The sequence below is a fragment of the Chelonus insularis genome, unplaced genomic scaffold (assembly GCF_013357705.1).
Source record: "Chelonus insularis isolate UGA/USDA-ARS -01 unplaced genomic scaffold, ASM1335770v1 contig_57_pilon, whole genome shotgun sequence".
Taxonomy (NCBI): Eukaryota; Metazoa; Arthropoda; class Insecta; order Hymenoptera; family Braconidae; genus Chelonus; species Chelonus insularis.
This window is the reverse complement of record NW_023276654.1, coordinates 518195-543173: the sequence shown is the minus strand read 5'-3', so window position 1 is coordinate 543173 and position 24979 is coordinate 518195. Positions and strand designations below refer to the sequence as shown.

Genomic DNA, 24979 nt, shown 5'->3' with positions numbered 1-24979 from the left:
TCTCTTGGCTCTAAAAATGTGAGAACATCTGACTATTTTATAATAACTAATTTTCCTGTTTCTCGAAAAAAGAATTTTTTTTTTTATATATTTATATTTTTTTTTTTTGCGTAAGTGAGACTATTTTATGAGTCTCACTTACGCACATGCGCGGATCCCTTAAAGCATGATGGTCTGTGGCAAAGTAGGGATGCAGGTATGGAAGTGTCAGACCCATGCCTTAAACTATAATTAAAATAATTTTATTGATGATAATATTTTGTAATTCTGCAAGAAGAAGATATTTCTCTTACATTTTTTTTTTTTTTTTTAAATTTGATTGTCAACTTCCGGTTATTGGGGAGAATTAAAAAGTTGCACGCATGTTTGTATAAATGTTGTGAATATGTGTGTAAATTTACAGCTTGATGGTAGTAATTTTATTTATGATAATAATTTTTAATTATTGAAAAAGATTTTTTCTTTCCTTCTAAAGAATTTTTCTTTAATTCTTCAAAAAGAATTTTTTAAATTTTTTAAAAATATTTAAAAATTTGCACACATGTATGAAACAATGTTACAATTACATTATCATTGAAAAATGTTGCAAAATTTGATAAATTTTTGTATTTTGCAACAACATTGCAATAAAAAAAAAAGTTGATCTCATTCGATAGAGAATTAAATTCTCTATCGATCTGTATATATAAAAATTATTACTTTTTTTTAACCCAATTTTCCATAGTTTAAAATTATTTTAAAAACTTAGAAAAATTTTTAAAGATTTTCAACTTGAGTGAAAAAGCATTTTCGACTCAACATCAAGAATGTCCATAGCTGCTGACTATTCATCTAGAATAATAGCAGTAATAAAATTTAATATGTTTACAGTAGGATTCAATGAGCCCTTTTCTATCTGTTGCGCTTCCACTAGCGGAGTATGCGATTTCACTCGTACTTATATTTTGTCGTATACTCCGCACGTGTATAAAAGTACAGTGAGTGTGAGTGAAACGGAAGAAACTGCCGTTCTCTCTTGCACTTATACTTCTTTATGCGCCGCGCATGTGCAGAAAAATATAATGAGTGCGAATGAGAAGGAGAGATATGTCGTTCTCTCTCAGCGGCAGTAACGTAAGAAATGAAAAGTCCCCCAATTAATTTTTTTCATCATTCTCACGTGGATTAAAATAAAAATCCAAGTACGAAAGCATATTGTAACGTAAATTTTACGCTGAATCGAATGGTGTAGAAAAAAAAATTCAATTCGATTAAGTGTAAAAAAAATTAATTTGAAATTTTCAAATTAATATTAATTAATGAAAAACTCATTACCTTCAAAAATATTGTCAGAGTAATAAAGAAGCCCTCTGATTTGGTCTTTTTTAGAAAAAAAAATTTTTACATCTACAATAATTTTTTGAAAAATTCGACATTCCACGGTACCTTTGATGGCGTATAATTAATAAACGGTAAGAGATACGCAAAAAATGTATAAATACTTTTTTGTAGAGAATTTAATTTTCTACAACTTTTACTTAAAACTTTTCTTCATATCTCCAGCCGTTCTCGAGATATTACCGAAAAAGTCATTTTTGCACGCTTTCGCAATTTTTTTGCAAGGGTTCCTTTACGTTTAGGATGCTGACTTTTTACAATAATATTCCTACGACTTTTATGAACATTTTCGCGTTGGTTTCATTCTTTTTCCGCAAAATGGTGGTTTCGGCCATCCCTTCATTGGACTAAAAAAATTTTCGCTCTACATGTGAGCACAAATATATTACACCAGTTAAGTGTACCAAAAACTATAAATGTGTGCTACACATCTCTATTTCACTCACACGAAGAAGCAGCGGTATTAAAAACCAGGGAAGCGACTGAGACAGCACACTTCTTCAGAAAGTGTAAGAGAAAAAATACAATAACGAATTAAGGGGATTGTAGAGCCCCTGTAGGCAAAAAAAAGGTCGAGTAATAAAAACAACGCAGTCATAAAAATTGTTATAAAGATAGGAATAGAAATAGAAGAGACTTCTTTGCACAAATAATTTTTTTTTCACCTCGGTAAAAATTGAGGTAGATTTTATATCCGCGGAACTTGAAAAATATTTTCAAAGCATACACGCACGCTCCGAGATTTATTTTTTATTCCAAGTTCCATTGCACCCAGTCTTAAGACACAAAAATGTCAAAATTCAGTACCAGTTTTTATATATACAGATCGATAGGAAATTCAATTCTCTTGAAATTTTTGCACAATCTCGTAATTACGTAATAATTACTTTTTAATACTAAATGAACAATCATTACATTATATTTCATTGTATCGTGAAAACAATACTTCTGAGTATCTAAAAAATTTTAAAAATTCATTTATAAGTAAATCTGCATCTTTCAATACCTAACAATGCTTGAAACTTTTTTTTTTATGCCATTTTCCTACGTATAAAAATTCGCAAAAAATGAAAAAATAAGTTGTGTTTAATCGATAGGAAATTTAATTCTCTATCGATCTGTATATATAAAAACCTGTATTGAATTCTGACATTTTTGTGTCTTAATACCGGGTGCCGCTGAACTTGGAATATAAAATAAATCTCGGAGCGTGCGTGTATGCTTCGAAAATATTTTCTAAGTTCTGCGGCACCTAGTCACAAACTTATTTTTTAATTTTTTGCGAATTTTTATACTTCTAAGTATCTCAAAAATTTCTAAAATTCATTCATGAATTTAAAAATAATTGAAAAAAATATTTTTAGAGTATATAAGCTCACTCTAATATTCAATTTTCAACGCGGTTCCATCGCATTAGTTGTTAGGGGTAACATCGATAATAATTAGTACATGAAGTACTATGTCCAAGTTTTTCAATTACCTTTATTTTATTCTGTTGTACTTATAATAGTAGGGTTGAGAACAGTCATTTTAATACCAGTACTAAAAATTGTTTTCATCATGACATTGATGTAATTAAATAAATTAATACGCTACTTTGATTTGTCTATACTTAGCTAGCACCAGATAAAGAGTTTGTAATGACATGTTTTACATTTTATTGCAATATTTCTTGTATATTACTTTCTGAACTGTTCGAATTTTTTTTTATCTGATGCTACTCAGTGAATACCGCGAGAAGGTAATAGACATCATTCACCAGGGGGGATAGGTATTTAAGGCCGGGATCAAAAGATTATGGAATTATGAAAAATGGGATATCCTATTAATTACTTATCTTAAATAAAAGTTAACATTAAATATGGCCCATGTGTTGTTGATGCTATCATCCGTAATATGAGAGATCTTCAGCACAAATCACATGAGCTGCAAAAAGTAAAACTATATTAAAATTTAATCTAATATTACATGTAAATTAAATCTATTTTTTTTTTGGTTTTTTTTTAATACTTATAATTAGTACATATCAACTACTTATAATTATTATACTAATTTATCTTATTTATGACAATTTATCTTTGAATTGCACTACTTACTCACGACTCTTCTCAATTTTGAATTTTGCTGGTTATCGGTTTTTTCCCCATTCTTCCGTTTTTTTAAATTTAATTCTTCTTCTCGATTCATCCACTTTAAATTTTAAAATATAAATGTTCGAACGAATAAATGAACTATGAAATCGCGATGTTCTTCACACGGTTCTTGCCAACAATTTCTATCAATTTCTTCGATTCTAAAACGAATTTTTTGCTTAAGAATATTCGCGATGTTCTCTAAATAAATTATTTTAGGAAATTCGATCGTAAATATATTGTATGCTTTCTGAATCATTTTATAAAACCTATCAGAAGGTACAACTAAATGCACGAAATTTTTACTATTTAATGTATCATATGCTTACCAAAAAATCAACAATTCTGTGTTATCCGTCAATTTGTCATTACTTTGAACGAAAATTTTATTGCACTGTTCGCATTCAAATTTTCTGAATAGCCGATTCAGTAAGTAACCCGCAACGTAATTAACCGCGCAAAATTCTAAGTTTGGTATTGAAAGTTCTATTATCTGATCTTCTCTATCATCACTATCATCGTTCTCATTTTCGAAGAAAGCTTCTATCATTTCCCCATCGTCCGTATCAATATCAGTTTCATCGTCCCTATCGCTGTCAATTTGGTAATCTTTCTCTTTATCTATTTCGTGGATTTTTCTATGATTGATCTCATCTACGAAAAAATTTTTAGAAAATATATTTAAATCTCTACCTTCATCATTAATGCAGTTAGAATCATCGAGGGTTGACATTAATCTAGTAATCATGCTATATTGTAAGTTATGCCGGAATTGCATTGAAGATGGATTTGTGTTATTGTCCAAATGACGACGTAAAGTGCCGAATTAATTCTCTAAACAATCTTGATTGTGGCGTGACGTTAATAAATAGGATTGACCACCATGAAGAACATCTCGTGAAAGTAACGTAATTTAATTTAATGACAATTTTAATCCTGAAAAGGACGCCGGTAAATCACGCTGATTATCTGCATATTCCCACGTATTAATCCATTCTAATGATTTATCAATAAAATTTTGTACTTGAAGAGACTGAAATGAAATTTCGCGTCGTAATGGATTTCTATCTTTAACGGACTTTGCATTAAGGCAATCAAACATATCATTCATATGTTTTACAAAACTCGCGGTTGCTATCCAATTAGGCTTACTTAATGATAAGGCTTGAAACTCCGTTTTTAAAGCCGCATCTACACTCGCACTGAAAATTTGCGTTGCTAGTGATACGCGCATTTTATCCCAATTATTAGGGGAAACGTGTCTTTCACTTAAGTCCTATATAGATGTGGAATATCACAATTAAAAAAAATTTTCCTATCTTCCCACAAAATAAACGGGTCTTCTCCGGTAATCCTGAGTAACTTCACGGCTTTTTGATCATTTGACTCTTGATTACAAACCATTGATCTAATATTAATACCGGCACCAGTACATTTCGAAATACACGATTTAATGAGAATAATTAAATTTTCGCCCTTCACATCGGTGTGTGAATGAAAATATGCAACTGGTTGCTTCCACGAGAATGTCAACCCGCGAATCATAAAAACGAGAGATTTTTTCCCGCGCTTATTCGATCGACCCAGCTCCCCAAGATGTTTAAATCTTTCTACAATATCCTGCTTTAAGTTATATTCTAAAAGCTTCTTAATCGAAATTTCGTCCCACATTAAAACCGCGTCGCGTTCTCGCACTGCCATTGTGTCGACTTTCGCGCGTAGCCTATTGAATAGTTCGTCATCAACGCCGGTAAAAATATCGAGATTATTCACCCATCTCCGAATTGTACTAAGACAAGGCAATGCGATTTTTATCGTATCGCGGAGAAAAACATATGGTTTAGGAGAACCGTAGTACAGTGATACTGCAAAACGTCTTTTGGCTGACGTCCACTCTGTTTTTGAAGAAACGGAACGCTTCAACTGCATTTCTAATCTGATAAGCTGATCAGAATCTAGATAGTTAGAAGCGTCATTGATGATACTATCGGGCGTAGGACGATTAGTTTTCTGTAATTTTTTCAAATTTTTAATTGTTTGTTTTGCGTTATTATATTTTAATTCCAGTTGAGCGATTTTACGTAATAAAATTTGTTCGCGATGAGTAGGAATACGATCTTCTAAATTGAAATGCTGGTTTACAAATGATTGAATATTCGTTGATCGATGGCCATCCTGATTAGCTCCCGATTCATCGTTAGAAATCAACACGCTATTTGACGACTCTATATCTATTGATTCGGACTCCGTATCTACTAAAATATTTTCGAACGGCGTCGAAATGCTTCGCGGAATTTCAAAATTATTCGTGCTTCCAGATCGATTAAAATTATCCGTACATACCAAATTAAGTGGAGTCATTTTCGGTAGTGCATTCCAAATTAATCGTCGTCCTTAACCGTTCGGCTTACTTCCATAAAAAGCGCTGTCATCAAAATGTTCTGAACACAGACGTTTATTTTTTAATTGTTCATATGACAATTCCATCAAATCATCATTACCGCTCCGAACAATCCAATCAGTAGCACTGCAAATAATTGTAATTCTCATTTAGGTTTCTACGACTTCTTAAAATAATATAAATAATCCGACATCAGTATTGAGAAGTGAAGTCGAGTGAAAAAAAGAATTAATTCATAAATGAATCTACATTTTCTTATTGCTAACAATACTCAAGGAACTTTTTTTTTGCGAACTTTTTATTGCAAAAAAAAAAATTCCTCGAATATTGTTAGCTACAAACATGTAAAGGTCTATCTATAGATAGAATTTCGGGATTTTTTAGCTTATGAATAACAAATTAACTACGAAATAATTACTCGTTAATCAACCTACGTCTGTTTATTGTCTAATCATCTATTATAGCATCAAAACATTATTATGTATTATTGAAAAAATCTCTAAATTGTATTTATAGATAGAGCTCTATATTTTTGCAGCTAACAATGCTTAAGGAATTTTTTTTTTTGCATTTTTTTTTGCAATAAAAAATTCGCAAAAAAAAAAAGTTAAGTTTAATCTTATTGCTTATTGGAGTACGTGAACAATTTTATTACCCTAAAGAAGATCGTCCGTGCTTAGACTGTCTTTTAAAAGAAGTGTAGACGGTGCAAAAAGCTGAAGACGTAATAATTCCTTTTCTATTCTCTCCCTTTAAGCTTACTCTGGTTATCGTTGCTCTAGATTCTGAAAGTACTTTTTATTACGAGTCTACCGGACTATTTTGAGTTTTCCTGATCTCGTTTTGAGGTAATGATATTGCCCTAGACAACTTATTCCGACGAATCATTGGAACTACCTAGACCATTAAGAGTTTCGATGTAATTTTGTGAATTCTTATTGTAGTTTCTCATACTTTCCAAAAATTCAATTTGCGTCATCTTCTCAGTAAAGGAATAAAGTAGCACAGGTTTTTGAAAAATGAAATTATTACCGATTTATATGTTATAGGTATCATTAAAGTACATTAAAAGAATTTGAAATTTTTAATACATGTCATAAATATTTCACATATCAAATATAATAACAGTAGAAAGTAATTACAGAAAAATAGAACTTCATATGTAGAAAAAAAATGTTGAATAATATTTATATTCGAACAAGAATGTATGGAAAGAAACGGAGAAAAAAATTAAATGGAAAAAAAGGCTCATTTAAGATTTGAACTCGCGACCGCTGGCTTTTAAGTTATGCATAATTGAAATTGTAGATTTTTCTGCTTAAAAGTTTATTTATCTTTTATTTTGTCAAATATTTGTTTTTGATACAGATAAATAAATTCATATGTTTGAAGAAGTTAGGAAAAAAGTTAAGCAGAATCGATAGGGAATGAAATTGCGAAGAAAGAGTTCCGCAAGCATTCGTAGCTATAAGGAAATGTAGATTTATCTATGAATTGATTTTAGGGCTTTTGCAGAAGACGAAGAATGATATTTTGACACTATAATAGATAATAAACAATCTATAAATTTTATTTAAAGATCGATCTGTATACGTTTGTAGCTAACAATACTCAAGGAATTTTGTTTTGCACTTTTTTGGCAATGAAAAATTCGCAAAAGAAAAAAAAAAGTTAACTTTAATCGATAAAAAATTGAATTCTCTATCGATCTGTACATAAAATAACTTGTCATTTTCTTCACTTCCATAACTGATGCAGTGAGACTTAGAAAATGTTGTTTGAGCGTACACGCATCCAACATGAATCGAATATTTTTTTAATTCCTACTGCATCAGATATGGAAGTGAAAAAAATGACACGTTTTCATATGCACAGATCGATAGAGAATTCAATTCTATTAGTTTTTCATTTTGCTTCGATTTTGGTCCCTCAGAGGGAACCACTTTCTGTCTTCATGCTCCTCCTCCTCTCAATTATGATGCTCCGCCTTATATGCCCTCTCTTCTTCTTTATTTCGACGCTTTCTGATGCCAGCGCCGCTTGTTGCGTTTCTGTGTACTACCCTACAACTCGACTTTTTGATACGTATTTTGCCTACTTCCCCAACGTCAGTGCGGCCTCCTTATTATGTTCTCCATGGCTGGGCTGGAGTCAGAAAGTATCCCGGAGTTGACTAGAGATGTGAATCGGTAATTGACGGGTAAATTTACCGTAAATTACCGGTAAAAAACGCGTCAATGACCAAGCCTGTTTTACCATACCGGTCAGAAAAATGCTGATCTCTGATTGGTTAATACATGTCCAATCACAGTTTAGAATTCCCAACGGCATACAACTGTTTATTTGTTCTATCAGGTATATATTTTCATTTTTATTTGTTTATTAAAAATACTGATAATATTTAATATAAGAAAATTCAATTTGTAGATAAGGATTTTCATTGAGAACTTGGTGCAATGGGGGAGAACAAATCAATATATAAACATTTCTCTGCATTACCTCTGCAACCTAACCAAAAATTAAAATCGTATTCATGTAACTATTGCAAGAAAAAGTATGCAGAAAACATTACTCGCATGCGAAAACATCTTTATAAAGAGTGTAGAAGTTGTCCTCAAGACTTACGGAAACTTTTAAAACCATGTAAACCTCGTAAACGAAATAATTCTCATCTAAACAGCACAGACGACTCATTTACTATTGAAGATTTGAATGAAGCAGACAATAGAGCAAGTACTTCAATGATTTCAAATGAAAATTTACCAAATAATATAAGTGTTTGTAGCAATAACTATAAAAAAAATACAATCGATAGTTTTTGTGATAAAATGTCAAAAAAAGATGAAGATTCTCTACAAGAACTACTTGCAGAAGCGATTTATGCATCTGGTACACCATTATGTATAACAGAAAATCCATATTGGCTAAAATTTTTTAACGCATTACGGCCTTCATTTAATTTGCCATCAAGAAATCAAATATCAAATAATCTTTTAGATTCAGTATTCGTTAGAACACAAAATATGGTTAATGAAAAAATTGAATCTGCTACTACTGTTGGAGTGCAATGTGACGCATGGTCTAATATTCGCAAAGAAGGAATCATCAATTTTATTGTAACAACCCCAGCGCCAGTTTTTTTCAAAACATTTCCAACTGGAACCGAATCACAAACTGCCTTATATATTTCTGAAAAAATAGGAAGTGTTATTGATGCTTTGGGAATTAAAAAAGTTATCGGAATTTGTAAGGTATTAAAAGATTTAACAGATTATGTGTCAGAATCAAGTATGTGGAGTTACGACTACGTTAAGCGAGCAAGTATAATCACTTCAGCATGTCAATGGTGGCAAAGTATTTGCCAAAAATCTTCGTTGAGCAAAATAGCTGTGGCTATATTGACTTTACCTGCAACATCAGCTGCAACCGAGCGTTCCTTTAGTACACAAGGATGGATTCATTCATCTAAAAGAAATAAGTTAAGTATCGATAGAGCTGGAAAAATAACATACATTGCAAGAAATTTAAAATTACTTAATCCTTCACCAAAAAATACAGAAGAAGAATGGGAAGAAGATGAGGAAAGTAATAAAGGAGAGGATGAAATAAGCGAAATTTGTGCTGAGCATGAAGAAGTTGAATTTTTAGAAGAAGAATTTACTCAAGACTAATTAGTGATGTTGATGGAATTGAATCAGTATTAGACTTGTTATTTCCTAATGAAATATGTCAATTATTATGTGATATTACTAGTTGATAGAAACTATAGATTATATGGTTTTATTTTTTCATAAATAATTTACATAAAAGTTAAAAAAGTCAAATTCTTTATAATATGTAATAACGAAGGATTATCTATTTTATAAAAAAAAATGTACCAAAAACTTAACTAAATAAACGTTTATAATAATTTTCAATATATTTATTATTTCTGTCCTAACAGTCAAAAATGTAAAATATTTTTTTTATTACAAATTACAAAATTTTTTTTTCATCTTATAATAATTAATTAGTTTTAAATTAACAAGTGCAAAAAGCAAAATTAACTTAAGCAAATTGGCAAGCAAGTTCGAAAGCAAGCCATTTCCTCGGTAAAAAGCTCATCATATTCATCTATATAGATGCGAATGACCGGTAATTTACGGTAATTACGCTGACCGACGGCTTGACGGTAAATTTTACATTCAGAATTTTTTGACGTCAGAATACCGTCAGATACCGGTAATTTTACGTGGTAATTACCGAATTTTCTATTACCGGTAAATTCACATCTCTAGAGTTGATTTTACGCCCTCGCGTTGTGCGGCGAAAGGCCGAAGCTCGATATCAATTGAAATTGAGTAGGTAACAATGAAATCGTTCGAAAAATGATAATTTTCAGGGATGCACTACAATGAGGGAGCCTTAGGGCACCAAGAAATTTACAAATTTCAGAATAACCTGTTCCGAGCGAGACAGAGCAGAGAATATATCTATCTCCGTCTTATTATCTTAGCTTACTAGGGTAAGCCTGGATGGCTGGGGTCAACTGTGATCATAGTGCTGCCATCAGTCGGACTTATTTGAACCAATTTCCAATGATAATCATCCCAACCGTAGGTTTGTAATTTCTTTGTAGTTATCCAATTTTATTACCTGAAATAATTTTTTTTATTCTTAGAAATGTTGCAAGAAATGCGCTAGACAACATTTAAGAGCTGAAATTAGATAGAAAATAAATAATTCACGATTTCTTTTCATAACCTTGCAGCGGCTATCTTGGAATTGAAGCGCAGCAAATCAATTCATAATCGTTCAATTTTCCCTTTAATTTTTTAATAAAAAAAATAAGTTGTATAATCGAAATTGCTATCTAGCGCACTGCATCATAAAACAAGCTTTAATTTGGGACCAAAATTTTTAAGTAAAAACCTAAATTATCGGAAAAATTAGAAACCTACGATCCAATGTATTTAGATAGGGGGAATCAGTCGCCTCCGTGACTTCAGCCCAGCCTTAATGTCGCGTAGTGTATAGTCAAACTGGACAAAGAGGTACTATGGAACTTAGACGTAACTCGTCTTGAGTGCTTATGCGCATGCACTAGTGGTGGGGCAGTCGAGGTTACGTCTGAATTCCATAGTACCTATTTGTCCAGTTCGACTATTGTTGAACCAAAGAATACAGACCCATAGAAGCCCAGGGCAATAGGATTTAATGTCGCAGTAGAACGCTCAGTACTAACTGCGACCACAGATGTCGCAGCAGTCCAAATGAGTAGGCTGGAGATGGAGTGGCCAGCAGTCGTTGACCAAACGTCAATCGAACCAGTATTGAGTCAGTATGTAGATGAATGTTTGAATTTTTAGGTGATTTAGATAGCAGTAAACAATGATAACATGGATGAAAAAATTCATTAAAGAAACAACTAGGTAAACCACTAATCAGAGCCAGGTTATATTTCCGAAATTCTCGACTATTTCCAATTAGGATATCGCATTTTAAATAATGCAAATTTCGAATAAATGACAATGGAACATGATTTTTTCATCTTTTATAATTGAGAATTTTTTTAATTATCAACATTGAAGAATAAAAAATGGCAAAATTATGAATATCAGTCTGATGTAGAATTCTGTATAATTAAAATATCGAAAAGTCGGAAATCAAGCTCGCAGGCAATTATGAGAGCGTCCATTTTAGGGGAAAAAGTGCTTAAAACATAACTTTTCCATCTTTGAAAATTAATTACTTTGTCAATTATTAAGATTAAGAAATCAAAATTAGCAGAATTATACAAAATAGTCTAATGTATAATTCTGTATAATTAAAATAATGAAAAGCCGCGAATCAAGCTCGCGGCATTAATTATAATCGCAGCATAAAGGACATAAAAAACAATATTTTTTGCAAGAGGACAATAAATTTTAGTGATCTCCAGGTAATAATGTTATATATTCATAATCGGTAATAAAACATCTAAGAGTAGTGCCATAACATAAATTTCACACTATTCGATGTACCACCTAACCTTACTTACTAGATTGTATACATTTTTCTTGTAGACGAAGTCTAATTAACAAAATATTATCAACTCCTGGTAGAGTTTTAAGAGTGAGACTTTTTTCTAAATTCTTATAATTTTTTATGAATAAGCGGGGAGCCTATTCTTTTTATTATCCATCTCAAAAAGTTGAGAAGTCACGAGTACAGTGGTCTATCTTGCGGTAGAGACTATACTACAGGTAGTTTAGTAACTTTAGGTTAATCGGTCATTTCAATAAAAATGGAACCTGTCAGCAGAACATTCACTATTTATCGTTGAAACAAACTAAAAATAAGATTTATTAATTTTGAAATTTTCTTTTCAAGATGGAAATTGAATACTACCGTTTTGAATGGAAGGTCGGTACAGCACCTATGGATAATGAGGAGAACGTGATGGTAACTTTTTTTTCGAATATTTTTTTAATAAAAATTTTTAGGACAATATTAATATCACTAATTTATTCATGTTAGATCGATGATGCTTATAATATCCACTGCATAAAGAAGCATCCATTTTACGTCACAATTGAATTGCCCCGTACACTTATAGGACCTCGACTTATAATCTTCAGTTTGATCAATTCTTTATTACATAGTCAACTCATTGAACGCTGTGAAAAGCATACTAAATCTGATCGATTAACACAATTATGTCATAAAGCACTCCCATTAGTCATACATGAAGATCTTTCTTCGGATTACCCTTATAGGTATGCCGAGAATGGGAGTGTTGCAATCATACTGCCACCGCAACAGCAAGTACATGGAATTCCTGTTGCCATCAAGTGTTCATCAAAATGTACTCGAAAACCATTTAGTCTCATGGTATGCGTATTAAATGAAGAATTAGACGTTCCAATAAATATTCTGCCGATGCACGTTTACGAAAATCGGACGGAATTGATTGATAGCTGACATAGTTCCTACATTTCTGGTGTCAACCGATTCTTGTAAATCCTTTAAGATGTTTTTTACTATTTTTTCAGCCAGTACGCTATCTCTAAAATCAATTTGAATAGACTGTAATCGCGGGAAAATTCGCCATTTCTCGTCGTTCACTTAATATTCTAGCTATTTGAGCTCTAAATTCCGTCCGATTTTCGTAAACGTGCATCGGAGAAAGATCTTCATGTATGACTAATGGGAGTGCTTTATGACATAATTGTGTTAATCGATCAGATTTAGTATGCTTTTCACAGCGTTCAATGAGTTGACTATGTAATAAAGAATTGATCAAACTGAAGATTATAAGTCGAGGTCCTATAAGTGTACGGGGCAATTCAATTGTGACGTAAAATGGATGCTTCTTTATGCAGTGGATATTATAAGCATCATCGATCTAACATGAATAAATTAGTGATATTAATATTGTCCTAAAAATTTTTATTAAAAAAATATTCGAAAAAAAAGTTACCATCACGTTCTCCTCATTATCCATAGGTGCTGTACCGACCTTCCATTCAAAACGGTAGTATTCAATTTCCATCTTGAAAAGAAAATTTCAAAATTAATAAATCTTATTTTTAGTTTGTTTCAACGATAAATAGTGAATGTTCTGCTGACAGGTTCCATTTTTATTGAAATGACCGATTAACCTAAAGTTACTAAACTACCTGTAGTATAGTCTCTACCGCAAGATAGACCACTGTACTCGTGACTTCTCAACTTTTTGAGATGGATAATAAAAAGAATAGGCTCCCCGCTTATTCATAAAAAATTATAAGAATTTAGAAAAAAGTCTCACTCTTAAAACTCTACCAGGAGTTGATAATATTTTGTTAATTAGACTTCGTCTACAAGAAAAATGTATACAATCTAGTAAGTAAGGTTAGGTGGTACATCGAATAGTGTGAAATTTATGTTATGGCACTACTCTTAGATGTTTTATTACCGATTATGAATATATAACATTATTACCTGGAGATCACTAAAATTTATTGTCCTCTTGCAAAAAATATTGTTTTTTATGTCCTTTATGCTGCGATTATAATTAATGCCGCGAGCTTGATTCGCGGCTTTTCATTATTTTAATTATACAGAATTATACATTAGACTATTTTGTATAATTCTGCTAATTTTGATTTCTTAATCTTAATAATTGACAAAGTAATTAATTTTCAAAGATGGAAAAGTTATGTTTTAAGCACTTTTTCCCCTAAAATGGACGCTCTCATAATTGCCTGCGAGCTTGATTTCCGACTTTTCGATATTTTAATTATACAGAATTCTACATCAGACTGATATTCATAATTTTGCCATTTTTTATTCTTCAATGTTGATAATTAAAAAAATTCTCAATTATAAAAGATGAAAAAATCATGTTCCATTGTCATTTATTCGAAATTTGCATTATTTAAAATGCGATATCCTAATTGGAAATAGTCGAGAATTTCGGAAATATAACCTGGCTCTGATTAGTGGTTTACCTAGTTGTTTCTTTAATGAATTTTTTCATCCATGTTATCATTGTTTACTGCTATCTAAATCACCTAAAAATTCAAACATTCATCTACATACTGACTCAATACTGGTTCGATTGACGTTTGGTCAACGACTGCTGGCCACTCCATCTCCAGCCTACTCATTTGGACTGCTGCGACATCTGTGGTCGCAGTTAGTACTGAGCGTTCTACTGCGACATTAAATCCTATTGCCCTGGGCTTCTATGGGTCTGTATTCTTTGGTTGAACTATGTCCAGTGAAAACACGTCTAAACATGTTTAGATTCAGTCATTCGATCGAGCTGGGACGTACACTTGGCTTCATTAATGAAGGATAATTTTTTTTATTATTAGAATGAACGAAAAGTCTACCGTAATTAATAGAAATCAACGAAAGTTTTTTAAGAAATTAATGAATTATAAATTTCTATTGTCATGTTCGCACGACCACCTTAATTCTGAGACATGCAAAATGAGTAACTATTCTTTTTTTTACGAATTTCTACTAATTGTTGTTGATTACGACAGAACTTTGTACCCTATTAATACGAGAAAGAATTATTTCATGTACTAAAACATCATATTTTTAATGTTATCTCAATTTCTATACTTTTTTCAGTTCAGCCGAAGTTAAAAAAATTCTAGATTGGAAACTTATAAACTTAAATTGCATATTATTGCAATTTATACATATTAAATAAATGTTAAATCAGTTTTACTTTTTTTAAAATTTTATTACTCTTCCAATCAATGACGGAGGAGTAATAAAAAATTTAAATAGTGTAGAAAAACTTATTTCTATACAGCCCATTTCTATGCAGGTCGATTTTCTCTGACCATGGTCGAACTCGCCCTAAACATCTAAATACTATTTAATTTGGATTAGTGTAATTGTTTATCTTTATAATTGTATATAAATGACATTTCAAGACATAATATTATACGTAATTGAAAATTTTACTCTCCTGTATATTGCATAAATTATAAAGAGCTACTCCAATAAATCACAAAATTTTTCCTTTTTATGCTTTTACTATTTGTAGTAACGTAATATTTAGAAGGTAGTCTGGCCCCCAAAAAAACTACTCATTTTCTATAAATAAAGAAAAAGTATTGATGAATTTCAGTAGCTCTTTGAATTACCACTTTTGAATCGAATGTAAGATAAAAACATTTCTTTACAACATGTATCGTGTATCTAATTTTATCGAAAGTAAGTTACAGTTCATTATCGAATCTGATACGATTTCATATAATCTATTTGTTTCAAAGGGCACTTATACGAAAACATAGTTAACAATATAAGATAGACAAAGGATTACAATTACAATAATAAATTAAAAATTTAAATTTAATTATGTATCACAAATAAACTCACTGATGTTATAAAACAACGTTTATCATGAATGAATAAAATGATATTCAAGACGTTATCTCCCCGAAATTCATATGACCTGACTGTTTTGCATGTTGACTTGCAGCCGATGATCCACGTAAATAAATATTACAATCCATACATTTAAGAGTAAATTTCTGGACATCTGTATATTGATGAGAAGAAAAAGATTCTTTTGCCAATTCCATTGCTTTTAAAAGTATTTCACTGTCATTTGTAGGGAATATTGTTTGAACTGGCCCGCTCTTCAATTTGATCAAAAAGTCAAAATAAGAGTCTCAGTCATACTTCGACTTATATTACTTAAATAGATTTAACTTTTTGTACTTACATTTGGTGATTCCATATATAATGGATCATAATGAATTCCATCGAATATTAAAAAAACTCGCTGAGCATAATGTTGATCTTCACCAAATCGGTTGATATTTCCATTTACACTATTAACAACTACAATTTCTAATCCATAAAATTTTGATAAAATAGAAAGTTCGATTCCTCCACCCCATGACTCGGGTTTTAATATCCATTTGCAATATTCTTTATTCGGTTTACTCAATAAAGCTTCTGAATATTCCTCAGGATCAGCTGCGACAGTATTAGCAATAATCTCTCTCATAAAACTTGAACAATCGGAGTTAATTTTACCTGCAATTTTTAGTTATATTATTGAAACGATTACATCCGCTGAAACGAATAATATCGTAACTTACCGCCAATAACATATCCAATACTTGTAAAAAGACACGAATTATCAGCAGGAACCACTTTTTTTATAAATGTTCCAGGAACATGAGAGTTTCCATCACTAATAAGGTGTGATGATGATTGTATATTATCGTTCAAAAACTCACTGAAAACTGATTTTTCTTCAACTATAAGTGTTTCTCCAGACATTATACCGACTTCTTTTAAAGTTAATGTATCATTGCTTACTTCTAAAACTTTAGGAGGAAAACCATATAAAATATGAAGCGCTTTGGATTCAATTCCAGTAAATTCAGTCAATTTTACTTTAAGATTATAAACAGTATCAGTTGCTAATAAAGTGCTGATAATTTGATGACCAGATTTAGTTTTGATCCGTAGAAGAAAAGTATTCATTGTATAAAATGATTCAGCGAGAACGTCTACTATAAATTTGGTCTAAGAAATAATATAGATATGCACTCATTTTTTACTAGATTTTAAAGGTGTCATGGCGGATACCGCTGTCATCAGCCGTCAACGAGAAAACGATTTATTTCACAATAACCACTGTACTTATACTGTAAATCATTGTTTTCCGATGTACATACTATTGTTCGGAATATTAAAAAGAAATATTTTATAGTAAAAAAACGAATAAATAAAACACAGTTTCGCGAGAAAAATTTCAGGTGATCATTCACAGGATCGTATTTTTTCGATTCTCGACAGGTGGCGCAGCAATGGTCTCTGAAAGCATATATGTAATACTTCCTATATTGCTAGTCGGTATAGGGAGGGAGACCTAAGGGTGCTTATACATGACAACAACGGAAAGGGTGCCATAGAGTGTCCCGAATGCCAGAAATGTCTACGGCATCATTGTTAACAGAAATGAAATCCCCTAGCGTTTAAAATATACACTAACTATTATGAAAGTTTTCTTCTACACTCTACATTTGATAAAAAGTATGAAAGTAAAAAATTTCATTTTGTCCAATTGTTACGATAAATAATTGATTGTAATTTGATGAATTAAAAAAAATATATCTTTAATAAATTAGTTATAAATTAATTTTTTTAATGAAAATGATTCATTTTGTCCACATGGCATACACTAGCGCTCCTTTTAACATCTACTGCCGGTAAACTAGATTTCATGAGGTAAGTCAAATACCAACATAAAAAAACTACAAATTATTTTAAACATATTACATAGCAATTTTCTATTTTATTACTTAAATAATTACAAAAATAAATTTAAGACGCTTGGTTGAATTTTGAAAAAAAGAAAACATCTTGAAAATCTAGAAAATATTATTAGAATTACATATTTTTATTTTTTAATCCACTTAATACATGTTAGTTATTAACTTTAACTAATTTGTAAGAATATTGTTTAAAGACATTACCATTTTTAATTAACAATAAAAATAGTTTTTTTAATGTCGAATTTCTAGAACGTTTTAAAATCAAAGAAATTTATAAGAACTTTAAGAAACCTAAAAGAAAAATTTACTAAACCTTTAAATTTTTTAAATAATAAACTGATAAGTGAGAAAAATTAAATTTTTGTCTTAAAAATTCCAAAAGTAGACCAACTAAAAAAACAAATTCTTTGGAGTACTTCTCCACAAATTGAAAATTTCAAAACATGTTTTTTAATTCTCATGTTCAAAATGAACACTTTTTATTTAGAAAAACAAATTATAGAATTAATTAAGTCGATCAATGTGTTGTGGAACAGCTCTACAGATAGGACACACTAATGCTTGCTCATCTAGCCTCCAGTATCTCCTGTTTTCTGATCCTTATTATTTTTAATCAACAATAAAAATAGTATTTTCGATATTCAATTCCTGGAACACCTACAAATTAGAGAAATCATTGAAACTTTGAGCTGTATATTAAAAAAGAATGATAAACATTCTTATTTTTGTTTCTTATTATTCATAGCACGATATTATACATTGAATTACCAATATCATTACCGTTATTCTGTGATATTATTTGCACGTTTGTAAGTCCATCACCGATTTGTTTTGTGGAGAATGATTTCAATTCATGACTTGCATAAGCCAGAAATTGTATCGAATTTATCATCTGTTTTTCATATAAGTTCCATAATTTTCTTAATTGATTATTAAAAATTATGTTCTCATCTCTCCTTGCTCGTTTAACATCATTACCTATTATTAAAGTCTGATATTCCAACAATATCGTTTGCAAATGATCTTTCATACGTTCTGAAAAACATAAAATAATTTCAAATAGCATGTACTTGAATAATTTAATCATCAAAAGAAAAATTATACATAAATCCACTATTGTGACTTTTTTTTAGAAATTTTTACTCCATACCTGTAAAGCTCCATATCGATGGATGCACTTCAAGGTTCTCTTGAAGAATCCTATTATATGATTCTGCATAATTGTTCGTTCTTATATCGATACCATATACACTAAATCGATCAGGCTGTATTCTATTTATCCACTGTCGTTCATAATATTTGATAAATTTTTCAAAAAGTTTTTCTATAGATTCTGGTATGTTATTAATTAATCACTGAAAAGTTTCTTCAATCTTATCAGCTGGTAATAATGCCAACGCACAGAATTTTTTTGATAATATCCGTCCTATTTTCCATCGCTGGATGAGAGGTAATAACTGAAGTTTTTTCCACTTTTTCATTAGAGCCTATTTAATTAACAGAAATAAAATAAAATATATAGTTAACTCTCTTGCATTGAATTGGAAATTTTTTCAGTGTATATTGACCTGGCAATAGTGAAAAAAACAACGTTTATGCAACGTTCCAGGATATACTTCTTCAATCACTATTGAAAGAGCTGCTTCAAAATCCGATATAATAATATTTGGTACCAAATCAGGAACAAGAAGAGTAAAACATTTTACAACTTGACAATATGCTGAACTACTTTTCTTTTCCATTAGACTCTAAAAAATAGGGATTGCCTGAAATACCAAAATTTGAATGTATTCCACATTTTTATATTAGAACACCTATTGTTTTTTTAATTCAAAAGTAATAAGACTTACAGTATTATTCACTAATGCTAAAATCGTAAAGAACTGAAGGGCTTGTGGTTTTTTCGGCACAATTTTAAATGTAGCATCCATAAAAAGCTGCGGTGTTTTAATTATTTGTAATAACGTCCTGTTACCAAAAATCGTCACATAAGATTTGTCTTCACATTCTGAAGTTGACACGTGCATCAGACTTGTTTTATCATAGGTTTTTCTAAGAAATATCCTGCGAGGATCATCTTAAATCTTTTGATATTGTTGGAGATTCTGTGGTATTGGAGGTTGAACTTGAGTTCGCTAACGACGCATTCTGGGTTCCATAATTTTCCATGTTTTTATAGTAGCTGCTTCAAGATGTCTAAAAATATATAATTTCTGTGTAAATACATTTGTATATAAAAATGAAAATTTAATTTGTACATATACATCAGAAAATTTATACTCACAGCAAACTAATTTCATTGTAAACAGACTTGACAGATTTCAACCTGTTGTTTATGATTGCAGTATATAATGCCTTCTCAAATGCATATGTAGCATCAACTGATTTAACCTGGACATGATTATGATCAGTTAACATAAAAAACTGACCATTTACAATCTTCCCTCTACCCGGACAATATGAATTTGTTTTTTTTCTGCAGACAACGTATCTGCAATTCATTAATTTTGAATTCATTTAAATTGAAAAGAATAAAATCATTTTTTAAAAGAAGTAAGAAAAATATATTATCACTTACTTTGTTAATCCACCTTCTTTCCAATAAACATAGCAATAGCCATTGAATATTTTGTTTTCCAACTTCTCACAAATAGAAATTTTTGGTCCATGAGCAAATGATGTAATTTTCGGCATATCACTTAATGAAATAGAAGCACATTGATTATTTACACAAGCTATCACGTAAAAACCTCCACGATGTTTTACAAGCACTGTATAATAAATTCTATAAAATTATTTCTCTCGCTAATAAATTGGTAACAGATCAAAATCAAACGGCAGTTAGCAAGGTCACGTGGCGTTAATTCCTAAAGCCAAGAAAGATAGCTTCTCATTGGTCAGTAGAAAGGAGGTGGACCTAAAAATTTCACGATATAGATGACATACAGTGTACACCATAAATTAGATTTCTGAACCGTCTTTCTTTTCGATCTATCCATTGTGTTGATCAGTATACTTAGCCTACAACATATCAGCAGTGAATAGATATTTTTGAAACGTATTGTACACATTCAACAATAAGCGTTTCAAACTATCGTTCGTCAGTTGTTTTTCTGAAAAGTGTGTTCGGTGGATCGGCATTATTACGGCAAATTGGTGGACGCGATACAAGAAAAAGTAAATAATTAATAAGAAAAATAAGTTTCATAATCATTTTTTCATTATTTTTAAAATGTTATCACAGCGTGAAATCCCTATTAGAAAAATTCACAATGGATATTCATACGTAAGATATCGACAAACGGTTGATGCTATGTAAGTATTTCACAATTATTTAGTATCTATTAATTTTGTATGTTTGCTTTCATTTCCGTTTTGACTGTATGGGAAACTAGCTAATTCGTCTTAATATTTTTTGTCTTTTTAGAAAAATGTAGGGTAAATACATGAAAAAATTGGCAATTAAGTCCAGGAGATGGACACAAAATTATTATAAATAGATATAAAAAATGTTTACGTTAAGCGTTTCACAGTTTTCAATTAATAAGATCTTCGTTAAAGGATAAAAAATACATTGAAACATTAAAATGTTTAAAAAATGTGTCCATCTTCAGGATGATATCCATTTATCGATCTATTTACTCTATTTTACTCTTTGATAATCATCTCATATTATTTTAGATTTTGGCGATGTAGTCTCTATCAAAGAGAGAATCGTCGAGGTCAGTGCAAAGATATGAACAATCATTGTATTCTTATAAAAGAACACAATCATCATCAGCAAAGCAACTCGGAATTAATTTCGAACTTTCGTCAACAATTACATCAAGCTTGCGTTAGAAGACTAAACCAACATTCGAAATATTTACAATGAAATCGCCAGTCTGTAAGTTTTTCTAAAATATTTTTAATCAAAATAACGTTAAAGTTTTAACATGAAATATTTATACTTATTTAAACTAATTAAGTATCATAAATAAAGCAGCAATTAAGCTAAAACGTTGAAATTAGAGTTTCACTATTTAATTAATTTGTTTTTTAATAACTTTAGAGTTGTTAGATTTATAAAAAAAATAAAGGATCAAATGGTAACGAAATCATTAAAACATCATTTTTTAACTTTTCAAAAAAACTTGTTCAAAGTTTTAGTTAACTGCTATCTTTAATTATTTTTTAACACAAATTTGATTTTTGATATGTTTTTAAGGAATCAAGAAGCATCAGCATTAGTACCATTCCATAAAATTCAATCGTCTATGACTCGATGGCGACAAGAGAAAATTCTAGCTCAACCACCATCATTACTCACATTTCGCGCCATTGTGCAAATACAGCGTTACAATAAATTATTTATGCATAATAGAGGGAACATTATGGTAGAATTTTTAAGCTCGTTTCGATCATATCAACATAAAATTGCTGTTGGTTTCACTGATGCTAGCGTACTCCACAAACTACGCAATATCAGGACTAATCTCTATGTGGACATGACTCGAAAATTGATTCCTACGAATATGGATCTTTCCAAACTTGTTGCATGGACTATTTCATTCAGAAATCACGTAAGTTCTTACCAGCAATGGTTAATCTTCGAAGAAAGGTGATATATCTTATTTAAAATTAATGAATTTTTCATTTACAGAGCTTCCAAATAGGTTGGAATCTGATTAAAAAAACCCATAATGTATCATACCAAGAAATTACTACAGATATTTCAGAAAAATTTTTCACAAATAATATAACCATTGATCGAGTATTTTATAATTTCGATAAAAAATTGTACAATGAATTGTCTACAAATTTTCCCGAGGCTCAAATTCGAGGACTATTTATTTCTTATTGTATGGTATGTATATCACTCTCAAATAATTCAATCTTTCTTAAAATGTAATAAACGTTTCTTTTTCGTTTATTCTTAGATTAACAATAATAAGGTTATCATTTTTATGTGCAGATATTACTGGATTATGCCGACAATATTCAAGGAATAAATGTAACAAATCCTCATCATTTAATTATATTGAAAAAGTTCATAGGCTTGAGCTTATTACCTGCAAATCAGATAAATCGTGTATTTATCGATTTGTACAGTTCTATACTGAGGTCATACTGAATAATGGATTTCTAGATTTCGTGAAATACTATCATTCCAATTGGATCAGTTCTGTTGGAGTAAACAACATTTCTTTTTATCAAGAGTAATGAATCACCTGATATTTGAAAGTTCTGTGGAATGATTGTTGAATGGGTGCAATCAACTCATCGAGATCTTGATCGTACAGAAAGAGGAGAAAACAGATATATATCTGCACCATCTTTAACCTGTTGTCCTAAATCAACTGATTTAAGAGAATCATAGAGAAGACTTGATAACAATTTAATAGATACAAACACATTTTTAGCAGTTGCATCAAATTTGATCGATCAAATTGTACAAGATATATTATTCAATGGGTTAACACTTTATTCAGACTTCTCTTTAGTAAAATTAGTAGATTTAAATGAAAATCTTCCAGAGATATCTTATAATGAAAATAATGTATTTAACGAAATATTATTAGAAAATCTCCCAAGACAAAATGAGATCAGACATGGCAAGATTTTTTATTACATTATAATAATAATTTTACAATAGTAAAAAATACGAATCAGTTATGAGTGTTTTTCATGATTTCTCCAAATATATACTTTTTTCACAGGCTTAAACGCTTCATCATTGACTACACTACTATTTATTGCTCAATACTGTCATTCTTCTTACTCCTTTCAATACTTTGACATTGCTTTTTCTTCTAAATCCTGGTATTTACTTTTTTTACAAATTTAGAAGGTTATACGTACATTATATGTATATTAGTTTTCACTGATATTGGCATGACTTTTGATGACGAAAAGGATATATGTTTAAAGAAAATAATTTGTTTTTAATTCAATGAATATTTTTTCTTATAGAAAATCAAGAAAACAACGACTGCGTTGCATGCTCATCGAACAGAATTGAACACATAATGCAACCTTGTGGACATAAAGTTTATTGTTGGAATTGCCTGGAGATGAAATTATTTTATGTTTTTCAGAACGTATGAAAGATCATTTGCAAACGATATTGTTGGAATATCAGACTTTAATAATAGGTAATGATGTTAAACGAGCAAGGAGAGATGAGAACATAATTTTTAATAATCAATTAAGAAAATTATGGAACTTATATGAAAAACAGATGATAAATTCGATACAATTTCTGGCTTATGCAAGTCATGAATTGAAATCATTCTCCACAAAACAAATCGGTGATGGACTTACAAACGTGCAAATAATATCACAGAATAACGGTAATGATATTGGTAATTCAATGTATAATATCGTGCTATGAATAATAAGAAACAAAAATAAGAATGTTTATCATTCTTTTTTAATATACAGCTCAAAGTTTCAATGATTTCTCTAATTTGTAGGTGTTCCAGGAATTGAATATCGAAAATACTATTTTTATTGTTGATTAAAAATAATAAGGATCAGAAAACAGGAGATACTGGAGGCTAGATGAGCAAGCATTAGTGTGTCCTATCTGTAGAGCTGTTCCACAACACATTGATCGACTTAATTAATTCTATAATTTGTTTTTCTAAATAAAAAGTGTTTTTTTTTTTTTTTCATTTTGAACATGAGAATTAAAAAACATGTTTTGAAATTTTCAATTTGTGGAGAAGTACTCCAAAGAATTTGTTTTTTTAGTTGGTCTACTTTTGGAATTTTTAAGACAAAAATTTAATTTTTCTCACTTATCAGTTTATTATTTAAAAAATTTAAAGGTTTAGTAAATTTTTCTTTTAGGTTTCTTAAAGTTCTTATAAATTTCTTTGATTTTAAAACGTTCTAGAAATTCGACATTAAAAAAACTATTTTTATTGTTAATTAAAAATGGTAATGTCTTTAAACAATATTCTTACAAATTAGTTAAAGTTAATAACTAACATGTATTAAGTGGATTAAAAAATAAAAATATGTAATTCTAATAATATTTTCTAGATTTTCAAGATGTTTTCTTTTTTTCAAAATTCAACCAAGCGTCTTAAATTTATTTTTGTAATTATTTAAGTAATAAAATAGAAAATTGCTATGTAATATGTTTAAAATAATTTGTAGTTTTTTTATGTTGGTATTTGACTTACCTCATGAAATCTAGTTTACCGGCAGTAGATGTTAAAAGGAGCGCTAGTGTATGCCATGTGGACAAAATGAATCATTTTCATTAAAAAAATTAATTTATAACTAATTTATTAAAGATATATTTTTTTTAATTCATC

At 30.1% G+C, this 24979-nt stretch overlaps 3 protein-coding genes across 12 annotated transcripts in view; 2 read left to right on the top strand and 1 right to left on the bottom strand.

Annotated features, from left to right (window-relative positions):
* Positions 1-9649, top strand: part of LOC118070375 (uncharacterized) — a 97895-nt gene extending 88246 nt beyond the window's left edge. For 3 of the 4 annotated variants that reach the window (XM_035088942.1, XM_035088943.1, XM_035088941.1), the window contains one exon: positions 9162-9649. In XM_035088942.1, coding sequence (XP_034944833.1) covers positions 9162-9581 — 420 coding nt within the window. In that variant the 3' untranslated portion in view covers positions 9582-9649. Of the gene's footprint in view, positions 1-8121; positions 8266-8337 lie in introns of those variants that run through there. The other variant, XM_035088940.1, reaches the window with a different exon arrangement.
* Positions 9650-9851: 202 nt separating this feature from the next.
* On the bottom strand, positions 9852-17183 carry Yod1 (Yod1 deubiquitinase). Of its 7 annotated transcripts, none has more exons than XM_035088982.1 (4): positions 16488-17183; positions 16106-16422; positions 15757-16019; positions 9852-10545 (listed from the first exon to the last, which is right to left on the bottom strand). In XM_035088982.1, the coding sequence occupies exons 1-3, from the start codon at positions 16876-16878 to the stop codon at positions 15801-15803; spliced, it is 927 nt and encodes a 308-aa protein (XP_034944873.1). In that variant the 5' UTR covers positions 16879-17183; the 3' UTR covers positions 9852-10545; positions 15757-15800. The 7 variants fall into 7 exon arrangements, with proteins under 7 accessions (XP_034944873.1, XP_034944877.1, XP_034944876.1 ...); XM_035088986.1 differs by lacking the exons at positions 9852-10545; positions 15757-16019 and adding exons at positions 11913-12182; positions 13391-13423; XM_035088985.1 differs by lacking the exons at positions 9852-10545; positions 15757-16019 and adding exons at positions 12519-12548; positions 13352-13423.
* Positions 12176-12925, top strand: LOC118070399 (uncharacterized). Its single transcript, XM_035088987.1, has 2 exons — positions 12176-12333; positions 12409-12925. Exons 1-2 carry the CDS (start codon positions 12262-12264, stop codon positions 12850-12852), a joined length of 516 nt encoding a protein of 171 aa, XP_034944878.1. The 5' UTR covers positions 12176-12261; the 3' UTR covers positions 12853-12925.
* Positions 17184-24979: the final 7796 nt, after the last annotated feature.